The sequence below is a fragment of the Furipterus horrens genome, unplaced genomic scaffold, assembly GCF_987537825.1.
Source record: "Furipterus horrens unplaced genomic scaffold, mFurHor1.1.pri manual_scaffold_11, whole genome shotgun sequence".
Lineage (NCBI taxonomy): Eukaryota > Metazoa > Chordata > Mammalia > Chiroptera > Furipteridae > Furipterus > Furipterus horrens.
Genome location: NW_028327181.1, coordinates 54816527 through 54833107, shown reverse-complemented (window position 1 = coordinate 54833107; position 16581 = coordinate 54816527). Strand labels below are relative to the sequence as shown.

At 51.3% G+C, this 16581-nt stretch overlaps 3 protein-coding genes across 3 annotated transcripts; 1 reads left to right on the top strand and 2 right to left on the bottom strand.

Annotated features, from left to right (window-relative positions):
• Window positions 1-853: 853 nt before the first annotated feature.
• CTDNEP1 (CTD nuclear envelope phosphatase 1) lies at window positions 854-7110 on the bottom strand. The gene is made up of 8 exons (XM_090292635.1): window positions 6652-7110; window positions 4000-4066; window positions 3781-3899; window positions 3504-3575; window positions 2787-2903; window positions 2444-2555; window positions 1796-1880; window positions 854-1507 (listed from the first exon to the last, which is right to left on the bottom strand). The coding sequence occupies exons 1-8, from the start codon at window positions 6751-6753 to the stop codon at window positions 1447-1449; spliced, it is 735 nt and encodes a 244-aa protein (XP_090148761.1). The 5' UTR covers window positions 6754-7110; the 3' UTR covers window positions 854-1446.
• Window positions 7111-7885: 775 nt separating this feature from the next.
• Window positions 7886-13577, top strand: ELP5 (elongator acetyltransferase complex subunit 5). The gene is made up of 8 exons (XM_090292638.1): window positions 7886-8028; window positions 8186-8246; window positions 8331-8411; window positions 10061-10281; window positions 11640-11821; window positions 12236-12331; window positions 12467-12567; window positions 13214-13577. Exons 1-8 carry the CDS (start codon window positions 7935-7937, stop codon window positions 13326-13328), a joined length of 951 nt encoding a protein of 316 aa, XP_090148764.1. The 5' UTR covers window positions 7886-7934; the 3' UTR covers window positions 13329-13577.
• A 192-nt stretch (window positions 13578-13769) lies between these two features.
• Window positions 13770-16190, bottom strand: CLDN7 (claudin 7). Its single transcript, XM_090292302.1, has 5 exons — window positions 16138-16190; window positions 15369-15631; window positions 14422-14586; window positions 14236-14320; window positions 13770-14143 (listed from the first exon to the last, which is right to left on the bottom strand). Exons 2-5 carry the CDS (start codon window positions 15589-15591, stop codon window positions 13981-13983), a joined length of 636 nt encoding a protein of 211 aa, XP_090148428.1. The 5' UTR covers window positions 15592-15631; window positions 16138-16190; the 3' UTR covers window positions 13770-13980.
• Between the last annotated feature and the right edge of the window lie 391 nt (window positions 16191-16581).

Genomic DNA, 16581 nt, shown 5'->3' with positions numbered 1-16581 from the left:
ACCTTCCCCACCCACCGCCAACGCTGGGGATGAAAAGAACCTGGGAGATAGTAATCATAATTTGAGACTCGGTGCTCCAAAAATTATCTTTGTACATAACGTAGAGAAAAAAGATAATTACAAGGACAGCTATTCACAAAACGTGCTGCTACGCTAAAGACGGCTGTTGACACCAAAACAAAGTAGTACCTAAGTGGAGACGGTGGCCTTAGTAAATACAGTGCAGAAACTGTATGTTTGGAGAGACGCACAAAACGCTTAGGTTTCAGGAGCGGACCAATAAGAACTGGCGCGTAGGTCCGAAAGGTGGGGACTACGTCAATGCGGAGGGACACTTTCAGCACTTGTAGCAATGAAATCATGTGATGTAAAAGAAGGGCGGAGCATCACGTGACGAAGAAGTAGAGCCGGCTTCTGGGAGGGGGGGGGGCACTGGGAGGTGGAGCCCGCAGCTGCCGGTGCGGGAGTGGGAGACTGGCAGCCCGGGAGAGTAGGGTTGAGGACAGACGCCGCCTGGGGGCAAAGCCAGTTTAGCTGGTCTAGCCATTCCCCCTGCCGGGCCTCTCTCCAACTATATGCCTTTTCTGGCATCTAGGTTTCTCCTCCTTTGAAGTACCTGTGTGTTACTGCTCTCGACCTCAAGTTCCCTCAGAACATACAGTTGTCCTTTTGCTCCCAGCCAGGACGCCCATCCTGTCACTAAGACGCTTCCCGCCAGAGCATGTGGTGTGGATGTTCACTATTCCATCCTCACCAAGCCAGCACTGCCTATCCCCCCTACCTCTAGGACCAACAGCAGTCTCTCCCTTCTGCCCTTAATCTCCCAGAACCCCAGAGAAGGACCTGGGGCAGCTTTGGTTTCAAAGTTATAATGCATGGTTTAAAAGAGGAAAAAAACAAAAAACAAAAAAACAGAGTGAGCTGGTTACAGGTCTGAGGAAATCTAGGAAAGTAAAGTAAAGAGAAAAGTAAGGAAGTACAAGTTTGGGGGAAATCCAGTGGCCCAAATCCCAGCTTCCCACCCACAACCCAGCCCTTGGAGTGAAGAATTAGATCAGTTTTGTACAAGAGTTTTTTAAAAAATCAAATCACAACAAAGCTGACTTGGCTTCTCTCTGAGCCTCTCGGATTATCCAATGTCTGTCTCTCACTCTGGCCAGTCCTCTCTCCACCACAGACAGTTTCGGCTCTCCTAGTCCTCCGCTTTTGTCCCAGTCTGGGGTTTCCAGGAAGTGCGAACACGAAGTTAGAGAGAGGCTGCTTCATAGTCTGGCCCATGTGTCCATCCAGACTCCATATGGAGTGCAGGGCTCCCAGGGCAGAGGGGAGGGAGGGGCAGACCCTGCCCAGGCAGTCCTCACCATTGGCCAGGGCATCAGACAGGCATCCTGAGGGCTTACCCTCCCTTTCCCCCCCACCCCAACTCAGGTGGAGGGGGAGCAGCTGTCACCAGAGCCTATGTTGGTGAAGGTTTCGGCTCAGCACAGAGCGAACATCAGCGGTGAACCTGGGATGACAATAACTTGCATTGGTAGAGTCCTTAGAGTTGGTATCCCCACACTAGTGTGAGGCAGCCTCACTGGAGACTGGGGCTGTCACCATTTTGACATGACGAGATGGGTTGAGTTTGCCCAATCCCAATGGTTAAAAGTGCTTTAGTATAACACCTGGGTTCAAACGCTAAATGCTTAAGGGAAGAGAGATAAGTAAGTAAAACAAGACAAAGTTTTATTCCCTCTTGGGATTTCCCCACCTCCTCCTTTCCTCAGAAATCTAAGTGTCTAGCTTCCCTTACCTGAGGGCATCCAGCATTGGAAGCAGGTTAAGAAGGGCGGTGTCGCTGGGGTCACTGAACCAGGACTTGATGGGGATGGCATTGTCTAGATTGAGTGAAAAATGCACATGAGAAGAAACAAAGGATTCAAGAGGCATGGTGTTTCTTCTTTTATTTGGGAATAGGAATCATTACTTTAAAATACAGGGGTGGACAAAAATATGTTTATAACTGTGAGTGGCATTCTTTTGAGTTAAAAAAGCTATTATAATAATCATAGCCTGCATGTCTTTTTCCATATGAACTATAAAGCTACTTTTTCCCACTTCTGTATATATCTCACCACCACCCACCCACTCATATTGAAATCTAAGTAAAAACCTCCCTGACTTTTATTCCAAAATAAAATTAAATTTCAATCACCATTTCTCATACTAGTTTGACTAGGCTTCTAGTCAAACATTACCACTGGGTTTCACCTGAAGCAAATCTGCTATGAGAAATCTGATTTATGAAATGGATATATGGGGGAGGGGAAAACATCTCATTTAAAAGAGAAACACCACCATCCTGACCTATGGTAAAGCAAGGCATCCCAGCTCCATGCATTCAAAATACTTCCTCAGACCCACTTCCTTGTCCTACCAGACTCACCACATTCCCCCATACCTGGATGGCTCCTGTAAGCCCCTGGGGAGTTATCCAGGATCACAATGCTGGAGAGGTCACTGTGGACCACAGAGAGGTCCTTGATGTAGCTGCCCAATTCCAAAGTGCAGTGCTGGAAGGCACAGTGAGCTGGGTATCAAAAGGAGACCTCACCCTCTGTGATTGCTCCCTCTCCCAAACCTAAAAACACTGGGCAGCCAAACTCCATCAAAGGGGATCAAGCAGTATGTCTTCCTCATGTCCCCAGGAGGTCCCATTCCAGGACAATTGCTTCAAACTCAAATCGCTCCCCGGTAGCCTGCTTCCAGAGCTTCACTCTTAGACCTGGATTCTAGTCTTTTACCTGTCTGTAGTATCTCCTCTTGAGAATGCTTCTGCTATTATCCAGTTTATCTGCCACAGCAGAGCCATAAATCTCCATGCTTGCTGTGAACACTACCAGCTCATACCACTGGCTCACCTGAAGTAGAGAGCGGGAGAAGGAGGTGTCAGAAGAGTTGATCATTCATTTATTTTATTTTTTTAAAGACTTTATTTATTTATTTTTTAGATAGAGGAGAAGGGAGAGAGAAAGAGGGAGAGAAACATCAATATGTGAAAGACACACCTGAAACCCAGGCATGTGCCCTGATGGGAAATCAAACCGGTGACCTTTCGCTTTGTGGGGTAATACCCAACCCTACTGAGCCACCAGTCAGGGCTCCTTTAGATGTATAGAACTCTAGCCTTGTCCTTCAGGATGTTCAGCAATATCGCATGTCTCTGAGGACGCAAAATTCTGAGTGCCCCCAAACTCAAGAGTCTCAGGCACCATACAACCTTAAGATTCAGAGACGCAAGAACAAAAAGAACAGGAAGCCTGTGAAAGAATAGTTATACCAGCAAAACAAATGAACCCAAACTACTGAAATTCATTCTCCAACCATCCCACAACCTCCCTTCTCCAAAATTGACTTTACCCATTTCTCCTCACCCCTTACTTCCTCCAAATCCTCTAAATCCCCAGAACCCTAAAACCATTCCTTCATCACAGACCTCCCTTTGGCTTCTGCAAACTCACCACTTCTAAGAAGAAATCCACATGGGGCCTCTTATGTACAAAAAACCGGACAGGATGTTTGTCTATTACCACCTGTAGAGGAACAAGGAAGGGCTGGGGGAAGTCCTGAGCACCACAGCACCTGAAGGACACCCCCCAACTTCCCACAGCCTGCTTCCCTTCTTCAGGCTGAATCTGGTGCCAGGGGATAGGGATGGGGACAACACATTTTGGGATTAGAAAAGGTCCAGGTAGAATAACAGACATAACAATTTCACCACTTCCCGCCCCCACACACCTTGAGGATGAAGTCAGGAGGTGTTCCAGGTCGTACTGTGGGCCTCAGGACCCCATCATGATGAGAGTGAATAAGTGTCTCATCCAGATCCAGCACCAGGATCTTCCTCTTCACCTGGCCTGAACCACAACAGAAAGGAGTAACACCAACCAACCTCCAGACCAGACCTTAAACCCTTCCTACCTCACCTTAAAGGATCTCCGAAGGCAGCACACTCACCTAGCCGATTCCGGGACACAGGAGATAAGGGAAGGATATCATATCGAACAGTTTGGTACTGAATCACCTGAGAACAAAAGAGAGGATTAGAACCCTTGACAAGGACATCTTCCCCAGTAACAACAGGTAGCACATGCTGAACATTTACCATACGTTGGGCTCCATGTAAGTGATTTAGGATTATTTCATCTATTTCTCAAGACAATCTTAATAATAATAGTAATAATAATAACATCTCTGTTTTAAGAATAAAGAAACTGATGCTTGGAGAGGTTAAATACCTTGCCTAAGGCCACACAGCTGGGAATTATTTGTTTGCCCCAATTAGAATGAAAACTCCAGGAGAGCATGGATTTTGTCTCCATCATGGCTGTATTCCTAGAACACTGTAGCAGGGTTTGTCAGTTAATATTAGAATTGATAAAGTGGTGGAGCCAGGATTGTACCCTGCAGTCTGAATCAAGAACCTACTCTCTTAACCAAGATATTATCTTGCTACACTGAACAAAGAAATGCACAGTTCTCCCCACCTCCACCCCTAGGATTCTTTGCGACAACTCCCATCAGCCTTAGATTCCTTAGCGGACACGGAGTAGGAGGCGAGGGAGGTCCTTGGGTCCCTGGGCGGAATAGAGGATGAGGGAATCCAGGGGTTGTCAGGTCAGCTAAGTTCCTCTGGCTAGGGGCCACCAGGCCTATTTTAACCAGCCACCTGTCCATTTCTGTCTCTATGAGCCAAGTCACAAGTTGCAAAGAACCTCAGCCCTTTGAACAGCCTCCTTTTCCTGGTACCCAGGGCAAGGCAGAGGACACTGGAAAGCCCCACCCACCAGGCTGACTGATAGGGTGTAGAGAAGGCCAGAGTGCTGTAAGGGTGTGAGAGGTGAAGATGGGACAAGGACATCACCACCTCAGCCTTCCAGCTTCTCCGAGCCTTCTCCAGGGACTCCTATTTCTAACACTTAGTTCTGCCCCATGCAAAGCCTGGCAATTCCCTCCTCTGCTCTTTTCTTCTAAGGCAAACACAGACAAATGCTCTTCAGTGCATACACAGGCCCTGAGCCTCACCAGAACTAGGCTTTCCCTTGCAAACCAAAGGGCCCTCACCCCTCATCCCAAGGCATCTGCCCTTCTTTTCTCCCTGGGCCGCGATGAGGGCCGCAATAGCTCGGGTGTCCTGCCCTGCTGTCTCGGGTTGCACATGCTGGGCATGTAGGGACTGCTCCAGGCATCTGCCAGAAAGGGGGTGGGGGAAGAGACCAGACTGGAAGGGAAGACAAGACAGAAGGCAGTGGGGTCAGTGCCACTCAAGGTAGAGCAACTAGCCTCTGGGTGGCCTGAAGCACTGCTCCCTGCACCCAGAATAAAAACTGACATGTTAGAGGAAGAAGGTGGGATGCTCAGAGCAAGGCCAGGCAAAAAAGGATGGCAGCTAACGTGTAAAGAAGATGCCAGGCACTAGCTCCACACACATTTCAGCATCTTTGACCCCAAATTCTTCTTGGCTCCTAACTCTTGTCTCAGGGAAATAGCCCTGCCTACAACCATGATTACCCAGAATAATGCTAACTCAGGAAGTGGAAGGAAGAGAATAGTAAAAGAGACACTAAATGCCAATTCCCCCAAATCAGTAAGTCCACCACCAGTACCACCCAGGGTTTTCTGGAAATTCCTTGACCTACGCAGCCCCTACCTGGTTTTATTCTTTCAAGTTTTACTGAGGTATGACAAAGAGTACAGACCAGAGAGCCTCTGCACCCCAGCTCACTTAATTCTCCCCAGACTCCTTCAGCTGATTTTCCCCAGTGATGAAGGCAACACAAGAACCCATTCATTAAATGATGTTAGCCTAAGGAGCTTTGACTTTGGAGAAAAGCTACAGGGGAGGGAACCCAGAGATATTTGTATACATGCAAACAGTTTCCACTGCCCACAGTCTTCCTCACAATGCTAAGGGTCTCCAGGAGAAACAAGGGTGTCTTGCCCTGGGATTTAGTCTGCAACTGACAAACACGGTCTTCTGACAGGAATACCCAATCTTTAATGTGCTCCTGTCCACAATTCAAGAAGCCTAACATAAAAAAGCATCTTGGTCCCAGGATCTCAAATCCAGGCACTCACACTATGAAGTAAGTTTTCTGGGCCTTTTTGGAGGAGTTCCCTTAATGCAAACCTCAGAGGTTTCTCCTTCACACCCAAGGCTTTTTCCAAGTTCCCATTTTTGTTTGTCACATATGCCCTCCCACCCACTTCCACTCTTTTGACACATAAGCCTGTCTCTCCCTTGTTATAACACACGGAGTTCCCTAATAACAGGAGGGTCTTTCACAAGCCCACATCAACAGATCTGCTGCCAGCAAACAGGTGTTCCCTGCCTCTCAGTATCTTTAGCAACTCCAGCTTTCTTAAGAGCGCCCCACCCACCACCCTAGCCCCCAAGAGCTGCCAAATCCTGTCCCTAAGTCCTCCGATGTCGGTTCTACTACAAGGGTCTCCCTCCTCCCCATCCCACCCCATGCCCTGCTAAAGGTGCCCTAATTGTCTAAGGAGAGAAGCCGCCGCCAGGACCAAACAGGGGCCCGACACTTTCCGAAAACCCGTGAGCACCGCTAACAGAGGTCCCCACCACGACCAGCGCCCACCCAGGCTCACCGTGCGGATCTGCCTCCGCAAAAGGTAAATGAAGAAGCTCCACAGCTTGGCGGCGAAGGCCACGAACGTGCGCAGCCCCAGCAGACACTGCGTCCGCATCATCCCGATGACCCCGGCACCGCCGGCCCCGGGGCCCCCGCGGCCCAGCTCCGCCAGCCCCCCGGGGGCAGCCCCCCGCCGCCGGGAGGGGGAACGGGGGCCCCGAATGGCAGGAGAGGCTGCAGAGAGAGGGACACGGAGCGGGCGGCTCAGAAAGCCACCCCCGGCGAGGGGAAAGCCCAGCGGAACCAGGAGCTGGGGGACAGGCGTGGGCAGCCCGCAGGGGCCCACATGGGCAGGGAGTGGCACCGACGGCTTCGAGGAGATTGCGGGCCGAGATAGATCGGGGTAGGACGGGGTCCTCCGAGACCTGGAGGGAAGGGGATGGAGTTGGGGGAGGGGGTAATGGGGGAGGGGGCGAGGGAGAAAGAAGGGGGAGGGGAAGGAGGAAGCGGAGGGTGGCCCGCTGCGCAGGCGCGCTAGGGGGCTGCCCGCAGAAAAGGGGCGGGCGGGGGCCGCGGCGCGCGAAGGGCCGCGGCGGCGGCGAACTGCCTGGCTCAGCGAGGGAGCTGGGAAGGAAGGGGAGGGGGAGCCGAAAAGCGCGGATGGCTGAACCAGGGCGGCCTCCCCCTCCCCGAGGTTGGGGATGCCTTAGCCGCTGGGAAGTGGGGCTGCAGTTTCTGCAGCTGGATTTCCCACTCTGACACGCGCCATTTTATCACCCAAAGGGCTCCCTCCTCCTTTTTCCCCCCTCCTCTTCCCCTCTGATACTACTTCCGGTGGTGACGTGTATTCGCTTCTCCCGGAGTAGTGTTCCGGAGTCCATCTATGGGGGTGGGGATGAGAAAAGTAGAGTGTTCCCCGAACACGGTGCAGTACCGCGCATGCGCGGAAGGTGGCTGTGGGGCGGGAACTGGAGCGATTGCAGGTCCCACCTCTAACAGGGTGAATGGGGCGGAGTGATGTCAGTTGACCCCGAATTAGGGCGGTCTGAGGGAGGCCTTGTGCGGCCGTCTCCCATTCATAACGGCCCCAACCGCTCTTCCCGTTCTAGTCACTGTAAAAATGTGGATAAGGGCGTTGTCCGTACGTATATGAGCCAGGGAACGGGAGTGGCTCCTCCGCCTGAGCCGCCCTGGGAATATTGAACATGATCACCTCCTATTTCAAACTATGCCAGATATCAGTGGTGGGAGGAATCACGGGTGCCCCGCCCCTTCCCCGGAGGCGCGGGGCAGCAGGCCATGACGCTATCAAAGGGCGTCGGAGAAAAGACGGGACGCCAGTGGGAGATGCTGGAGTCACTATTAGCTCTTGGCGGCTTGGTGCTGCTTCGGGGTGAGGGTTACAGGCCCGGGGGCTTCGGAGCCGGGCTTAAAGAGCGGAAGTGAAAAGGAAGGACTGTGGGTCAGAAGCTACGGGCGCGGTTGCGACGGGTTCGTGAAAGCAGAAACCTCTGTTCTCACGCTGTTTCTTCGTCCCTCACTTTTCCCAGACTCTGTGGAGTGGGAGGGCCGCAGCCTCTTGAAGGCGTTAATCAAGAAATCTGCGCTGTGGTGAGTATCCCGCAGCGCCTTCCCGTCGTCCGCGGTACGGAAGCCTGGGCCCCACTCTGACATTCTGCCTCATGTGTCCCTCAGTGGAGATCAAGTCCACATCCTGGGCTGTGAAGTGAGCGAGGAAGAGTTTCGTCAAGGTTTTGACTCCAGCATCAACAGCCAGTAAGTACAAATTGGAAGAGTTAATTGGAGGTGCGACTTCTGTTGCTAAGGAATTTCCCTTACAGCAACAAACGAATGACTTGGTATGTTGTAGCAGCTACTTATTCATTGAATGAATGGATATGGGTCTTTCAGGAGGCAAGAATTAGTAAGAGGAATGAGAAGGAGTGGTGAGTATCTGGAGAATCCAAAGCAGAGATTATAGAGTGAGAGAGAAACGGAGGGTAAAGGCCAACAGTCTAGTTTAGCACTAGAAGCTGTACTGGAGAAGAAAACATGTTCTGCCTTGTTGAGTTGCTCAGAATCTGTTGATGCTTAATCCAGATAGGGATTCCAAACTTGCATCAACACTTAACTGCAAGCTACTGGGGGGCTTGTCCTACAGGCAGAGGGAACAGCATATGCAGAATTAGGGAGGTATGGGAAGGCATACCTGTTTATGGAAGGTGAAAGAGGTACCTGAAGTCAGACAGAAAAAATAAAAATAAGAAAACCTGATAGTGAAAGGTTTAACAGAGTCTGAAAAGGAGTTCAGATGATATTGTAAAGACAGTGGGGGATCATTTTGAAAATTTCCTGTTACAAAGATTCAGTAACCACAGTTTTGAGAAGGGCTGATAGGAGCCTGGAGATGGGAAAACCAGGTGAGAGGCTACTGCAGTAATCCAGGTTCACTTAGATATGTACTGAGCAGTTGTGAACCAGGGCTAGGCACTGGAGATACAGCCGTGAATGAGGCAGATATGCTTCCTGTTTCAACAAATCTTAGAGAATAATAGTAGGAGGTGACAGGCCTGGCTTGAGGGCGTGGCAGTAGGGATGGGGAGTCTAGGACAGATGTAAGAGGACTTTAGCAGGTAGATTTCCAGGATTTACAGATATGGGGTAGAGCATCCAGATCAGGAGGTCCATGAGTCTACCTATGTTGCCTGGTTAAGAAAAATTACTTCCTGATCAGGGTTGCTCCATGGGTTATAACAGTTTATATCTGTCTGTTGAACCCTGATTTTATACCAGCGATTGTGAGAAAGTTGATGCTGTATGTTAAGATGACATTGGCAAAGGAAGCAGGAGATACAAAGGAAGTCTGTGGAAACAAGTTCTGCCACCATGAAGCTTTCCCAGAATTTTTAGCCCATGCTAGTTTCCCTTTCCTGAATTGCTGTTTTATCTGTAGTTAGTACCACATAACAATTCTTGACCTTTGCTAAGCTGTTCTGCAGGCTGGAACCCTTTCTCATGTTCTTCCCTTTCTCTTTTTCCATTCAGAGAATGATACACTTTAGGCACCACTCAGACTATATATATATTTGACGGTGATGATAGCTAACATTTATCAAGTATTTAGTATGTCTCAAGCGCTGTGCTGAATGTCAGGAGGTTTGTATCCCTGTTTTATAAATGAAGAAACTGAGCCTTAGATTAAGAAATTTATCAATTAGGTGTACTTGGGCTCAAGCTTGGAGCTCAGGGCTGTCTGATGCCGAAGTCTATATTCAGTGACTATAGTCTACTTCTTTGTTTTGCTTTTCACTGGTATTTAAGATATTAGTAAAAATTGAGAAAACAGAGCCACAAAGATCAGAGGATGAATTTCAGGATTAGGGGGAAGTGACAGTATTATGTTGTCTTCTATTTTCCCTTTGCAGGCTAGTTTACCATGACCTCTTCAGCGACCCTCTCAACTGGTCAAAGACTGCGGAGGCTGTTCCTGGGGGGCCCCTGGGAGTCTTGAGAGCCATGTGCAGACGGACAGGTCCTGGTCCTGTCACCATTGCTCTTGATTCACTTAGCTGGCTGCTGCTTCACCTTCCCTGCACCACACTCTGCCAGACCCTGCATGCTCTGAGCCATCAGGACTCCCGCCCTGGTGAGACTCTTCCTTCATTACTTCCCCTTATACATCTCCCCCTGCCAAGGAAAGTGCTCCTTTCAACCTTAAGGGAAAACATAGCAGGGATCTCCAAGTGGACCTTCTTCCATCTCTTTAACCTTTATGCTAGTTCTTGACTTCTCTGTAATGCTACCCAGCCTTCACTTTTTCATTTCCAAGTTTTAAATTTTTTTAATCCTCCTCTGAGGATATATTTACTAATTTGAGAGAGTGAGAGAGAAATATCCATCGGCTGCCTCCCACACATGCCCTGATGGGGGATTAAACCCGCAACCCAGGCATGCACCCTGAACATGGAATCAAACCCACAACCTTTTTGGTATACAGGACCACACCTGAGCCACCTGGCCAGGGCTCCAAATTCCTTTTTAGTCATCTATTTTATTCACTTATTCAACAAACATTAAATTTATACAATGTGTCAGATACATTTTTAGGTAATGGGGAAATAAAGACTAACTGTAGTCAGATCCTTGTCTTCCAGGAGCTCAGTTTTATCAAGGATAATAAAAGCCATGACGATAAAGGAACATGCATAGACTACCTTAAAGAAGGAACCAAGGGATCAGCCCCGCAAATGTGACCAGGCCTGTGACACGAGGACTAGCCTTGAAGTAGAGTGGGGCAAAAAGTAGTTTACAGTTGTGAGTACAGGAAACAAAATGTTTATTCTTGTATTATTTATTTATTGTATTGTTTTCCATGTAAACCTACCTTGCCCCACCCTGTACACTCTGGGACTAACTAGCATGGGCTTTGGAGCCAGATTCCTAGCTTTGTATTAAGGTACTTGATCTCTCAGTGCCTCAGTTTCCTCTGTGAAAGTGTGGAATTGCCATGTTTGTAGTTCATATATGGTCAAATATCAGATATGAGCAATTTCATATAGTTCAACCTATAAATGCTGACCTTCATAAGGATTGAAATGTTATATTAGTGTTTAGTGCAGTGTCCAAATGCTCCCCCTCACAAAAGGGAGGGAATCAAAGGCGAGTTCCAAAAACTGCAAGTTATTCAGTATGTAAGAGATAAAGCAGGGAGCAGATGGTGAAAGTGTTAATTCATCCTGAAGGCCATCAGTTGCTCCTGTGGACTGTAGTAAGAGTGGTGCTTTACTCAGATTTTGGAATAAGAAAGTGCATGAAAGGTGAGAGCCAGAAGAGACTCAGAGCAGGGCCATGAAACTGGGCAAAGTCAGTCAGGAATGTGGCAGAGCCATGATGGAATGTGGGCCTGCCTTCTTTCCTCTCTTCCTCTTCACTATTTGATCCCAGGCATCCACCCCGAATGCTGCGTACTGCCCTTCATGACCTATGTTTCTTGCTCCTCTCTAGGTAACAGCTACTCAGGCGAACACATGCGTGTGCTGGGCCTGCTACATGAAGAGCTTCATGGCCCAGGCCCCGTGGCAACACTGAGCACCCTTGCTCAGGTTGAGGTGACCCTGAGCGGTACAGGGGGCCAGGCCTCAGCTCATATTCTCTATAGGAGGCCGCAACAGCGCCCAACACATGAGGTTAGAAGCATGGGAGGACTAGAGGTTGGAGTCACACAGAGGGGAAGAGCACTAACAGCTGATGTCATCATTTCATTATTTCCCTCATTTAATCTTCTAGCTAACCTGTGAGAGTTTTATTATCCCCTTTTGCAGTCTGGGAAATTCAGATCCTGTCAGCTTAACCAGTGAAAGATACTGCCCTCTAGGAAATGGAAAAGGAGAAAAGACTGGGAGTGGTTACTAGGGGGATAAAGAATAAATCCATATGGAGAGGTTTGAAGGAGGGGTGAGAAGTGGAGAGCAAGAGCTGAAAGCAGCCATTTACCTACCTGATTGGGGCCAGAGGTATTAGAGAGCTATAGATCTCTCTGGTTTCTTCAGCAAAATGGGAAAAAAAAACTACTACTCTCCTTCTCTCCTTTCTTTCACCAGACTCAATGGTTCTCCATCCTGCCTGACTTCAGCCTGGACCTCCAAAGGGTGTCTCCCCTAAAGTTCCAGCCCCTCCCAGATCCTCCTACACCCTCGGTATCTATAAAAGTGCCAGGGCCAGAACAAGAGAATGGAGATTGGGGTCTGGCGAGAATAAAAACTGCAGAGGTTGGGGGTGGAGTCAGACATTAGCGGGAAGGGGCAGAGTGGCAGCATCCTTTGTATCTACAGGTGGATCCCACTACTCACTTGACCTTCAACCTTCACCTGTCCGAGAAAGAGAAGGAAGCCAAAGATAGCCTGATTCTGCCCTTCCAGTTCAGCTCTGAAAAGTAAGGTTGGGACCTATGTGCCTGGGTCCCTGAGTTGAGCCCAGTACCTGGGCCTGAGAGGTGGGGCAACAACAGGTTATTGATTAACCTATCAGACTTTATAGGGGTTGAAGTCCATCTCCATAGTCAAGTCTGGGGAGTGGTTCTCTACCCACCCATAACAACAATGGCAAAGAGCCTTTGTCTCTTTTTCTCCCCATTACAGCCTTGGGTCCCAGCTCCACAGTTGTCCATAGAGCAATCTGGGTCAAGGCTGATTGAGACAAGACCCTCAGGAAATGGCCCTATCTCCAGGCAACGGTGCTAGGACAGGAAACAAGATAAGGAGGGCAAAGGCAGGTTTATACAGGCTTAGTAGATGCCTCTTTTTCTGTACCCAGTGTGTGGGTGGATGAAACAAGACTGGCAGGATCCTTGCCCTCAGGCTACTAGGAATAAGAACTTAAGAGGTAGTATTAGGAGAGCAGTGTAAAAGTATTCCACTACCAAACGGTACCTCAGTACTAACTAAACCAGGAGGTCAGAGAAGGAGACTTGGACCAAGAAAACATGGAGGACAAAGAGAGTCATAGTCCCCAAGTATAAGGTATTCAGATAGGACCCCTGTTACCTATCCTTACCAGCACCAATTCTCTTATCTCTCAAGACAGCAGGCTCTACTGTGTCGTGGTCAAGGCCAGGCTACCAGCCACATCTTCTATGAGCCAGATGCTTATGATGACCTGGACCAAGAGGACCCAGATGACGACCTAGATATTTAACTGGCCATGAGATTTGACTAGACTAATTGGGGCGGGGCGGGGGGAGATCTTGGGCCCACAACCATCCTTGTACTGTTCAAGTTGACCTTCACCCTGTCACTGTCCCTGTCCCATCTTTGTTTCCTATGTCTGTGGAGGCCCTTCCCTGTGACTCATGAGCCAGAGAGCAGCATCCAGTGGGTGGGAACAGAGCAGGTGAAAGACCAGGAAATCTGTCCCTGAAGCCTAATAAAGTTGTTTTCAATTAAAAAACAAACTGTGGTAGCTATTTAAGCAAGAGCTGGGAGTGGGGCTGGAGGATGGGAAACCAAGCCCCTGAGTGGGCCTGAATGACAATGGAATGGTGAAACAGGGATGACCTGGCACACCATTTGTTTTCTTAGCTGAAATAGGTATACTTGAGGTTTTAGGCTCCCTGCAAGTAGGAAGAAAGAGGCCTACTTTCCAAAAACATACTTTATTACTGTACAAAAAGCATACCCACCCCCTCTTTTGGTCTCCAACCCAGCCCCTAGGAAACTACATGGTGTGCAGCACTGGAGTGACCTAGGGCATCTGCTGCACATCCTGTCCACAGACTCAGCGCTCTGCCCCAGATCCTAAGTGTTGAGGCACACCCATACGCTGCCAGGCTAGGGCAAGGGGTCCCAGCTCACACGTACTCCTTGGCGGAGTTGGGCTTTGAGTAGGAATGAGGTGCACGGTATCCAGCTTTGCTCTCACTCCCAGGACAGGAGCAAGAGAGTAGTGCACCTCCCAAGAGGGTCAAAGCAGACCCTGCCCAGCCAATGAAGATGGCAGGACCAAACTCGTATCTGTGGAGAGAGGGGGATTGGGGTCAGAAACCCTGGCCTGCCTCTCCCAACCCCAGACCTATTCCCTCAGGAGGCAGGATTCCCATACTTACTTAACATTCGTGGGGACCAAAGGGTTATAAAAATCTGTGATAATCATGTGGCCATACCAGGAGCAAGCTGTCAAAGCAGCAAGACCTGGAGAGGCAAGAGGATTCATACTGTGAGCCCCCCAAACCAGCACCTTTCCCACCCTCACTCCTCGGAGCCCTCAAAGCCACCTTGGACCTGTGACTCACCTGCCACGATGAAAATGATGCCTCCGGTCATGGCTATACGAGCCTTCTTCACTTTGTCGTCTCCCCCGCAGCGTGTACACTTCATGCCCATTGTGGCTACGAACATGGCTAGGAGGCCCAGCACTAGGGATACCACCATTAGGGCTCGAGTGGCCTGGATGGCCGCTGCGAGGAAGGGGGAAGGACTTTCATTGCTGGAAGTGCAGGCAGCCTTCGGACGGCTCCAGCCTTCCAGCCTTCGAGCTGCCCGCAGCCGGCCTGCGATAGCCTCGGTGTCCACGTCCCGGGCCGGTTGGGGGTGGATCCCGACTCCTCGGCCTTCCAGCTCTGCCCCGCCCTATCTTTCGCTCTCGGACCCGCCCGGGGCGCCCGGGTTTCGATGAAACTGCTCCGGGTAGGGGGAAGGGTGAAAGGGACAGCGGAGGCGGCGGTAGGAGACTCCAAACAGGCCGCACACGACGGCCGGAGTCCCAGTTCTGACCCCTCTGGAGGCCACGAGGTCTGTGGCTTCGTCTAATCGGCGGATAAGATTAGAGGCCGCAGGCGTCTGCCCACAACTGACAAGAGCGCGGGCCGCCTCCGCCGGCCCCCGCGGCCTCCCACCCAAGTCACCCTTTGTCCGAGAGCAAAAAGCGGGGGTGGGGGAGGCCACTGCCAGCCCAGCGCTGCCGGGAAGAAGAGACCCAGGCCCAGGCCCCAGCTAACCCCTGGGGAGCTGGGGGTGGAGGAGGGTGCAGCCGACCGGGTGAGGGCTCACGTGTAGCCGCCGAACCCCGGCCTGCTCCGGGCATCCCCTCTGCCCTGTCCCGACTGCTTCCGCCCGCTCCTCTCCCTGCCTGCTCCCGGGCTCCCCAGTACGTCGGTCCGCGGGACCCCCACTCTGCCCTGCAACCCACCCCGTGACCTGGGCCCTGGGCTCGTCCGCCCCGTCGGTCTCGCGGCCTCACCTGGCAGGGCGAGCACCGAGTCGTACATTTTGCAGTTCATCACTCCCGTGCTCTGGGTGACGCAGTCCATCCACAGCCCCTTGTACATGACCTGGGCCGTGATGATGTTGTCGCCCGCGTACGAACTCATCTGCCACTGCGGAATGGCGGTGCAGGCCAGCAGGCCCACCCAGCCCAGCAGGGCCATGGAAAAGCCCAGCAGCTGCAAGCCCGAATTGGCCATTCCGCCCTCCGAAGAGACTGGGGGCGCCCGGCTGGCGCCTCTGCAGTAAAACAAACAAAAATTGAGGGGCAACCCCACAATACAATTTAGGGTGGAGTTGTAAGTCGCCCAAAGAGGGGGGAAAAAGTTTTCTGTCGAGCGACTGCAAATTTCTTATGACCCGAAGTAAACACAAGTCGCCCCTCCGGCAGGTCGAGGATCTCACAGCAGAGGGAACAGGCTATGCCGGGAAGGCTGGTGGCCTGCAAAGGCGATCCCCGAAGGCCAGGCCGTTCGCTCCCCACTCTTGGCGACGCTGCCCAAACAAAAGGTGGAGGAGCCGTAGGACCGGCCCTGGGTGCTGTAAGTCCCCAAAGTGCCCTGGGCAGTTGGCCCGAGGTAAAGGTTCAAGCAGCGGTGAGCGGGCAGATGCGGGCGGACAGGTGCGGCGCACCTGAGTATATGTAGGGCGTTGGTGGCGCGCCCCTGCGGGCACTGGGAGTGCTAGAGGGAGCGGAACCGGAGGGGCGGCCAAGGGTGACCTGACGTCACCGAAGGGACACTCACCTGGGCCGGAAGTCCTGGCCCCCACCCCTCCTCTCCCAGGTGTAGAGGAAGAAACCTGAGCACCAGGGTCACGCCCCTTCACCTGCCCTTCTTTGACCGAAGGTGGGGAGAAGGAGGAGTCTTCTCGGAAGTCAGCCCCTCTGGACTGGACTTCGCCCGGCCACCAGGATACCCCTTCCCTTCTTCCCAACAGGTGGACCAGGGACGCTGGGAGCCAGAGCGCGGGGTACGCCCCTGGCCAACCTTCGCTCCGCCCTTCTCCCCCGCAGCCCCCGCGGGAACTCTTTACTTCTATGCTAAGTGCTCTTTGTCCCGCCTTGCTCCCCCGCCCCACCCCCTTCTTCTCTACTCCTTTTTCTTCTGTCTCCTATCCTCGCTGCCCTCACCTTCAGGGGCCCTGGCTCCAATTCCTCACAACTCTCACTTAGGCAGCCGAGTTGGAGT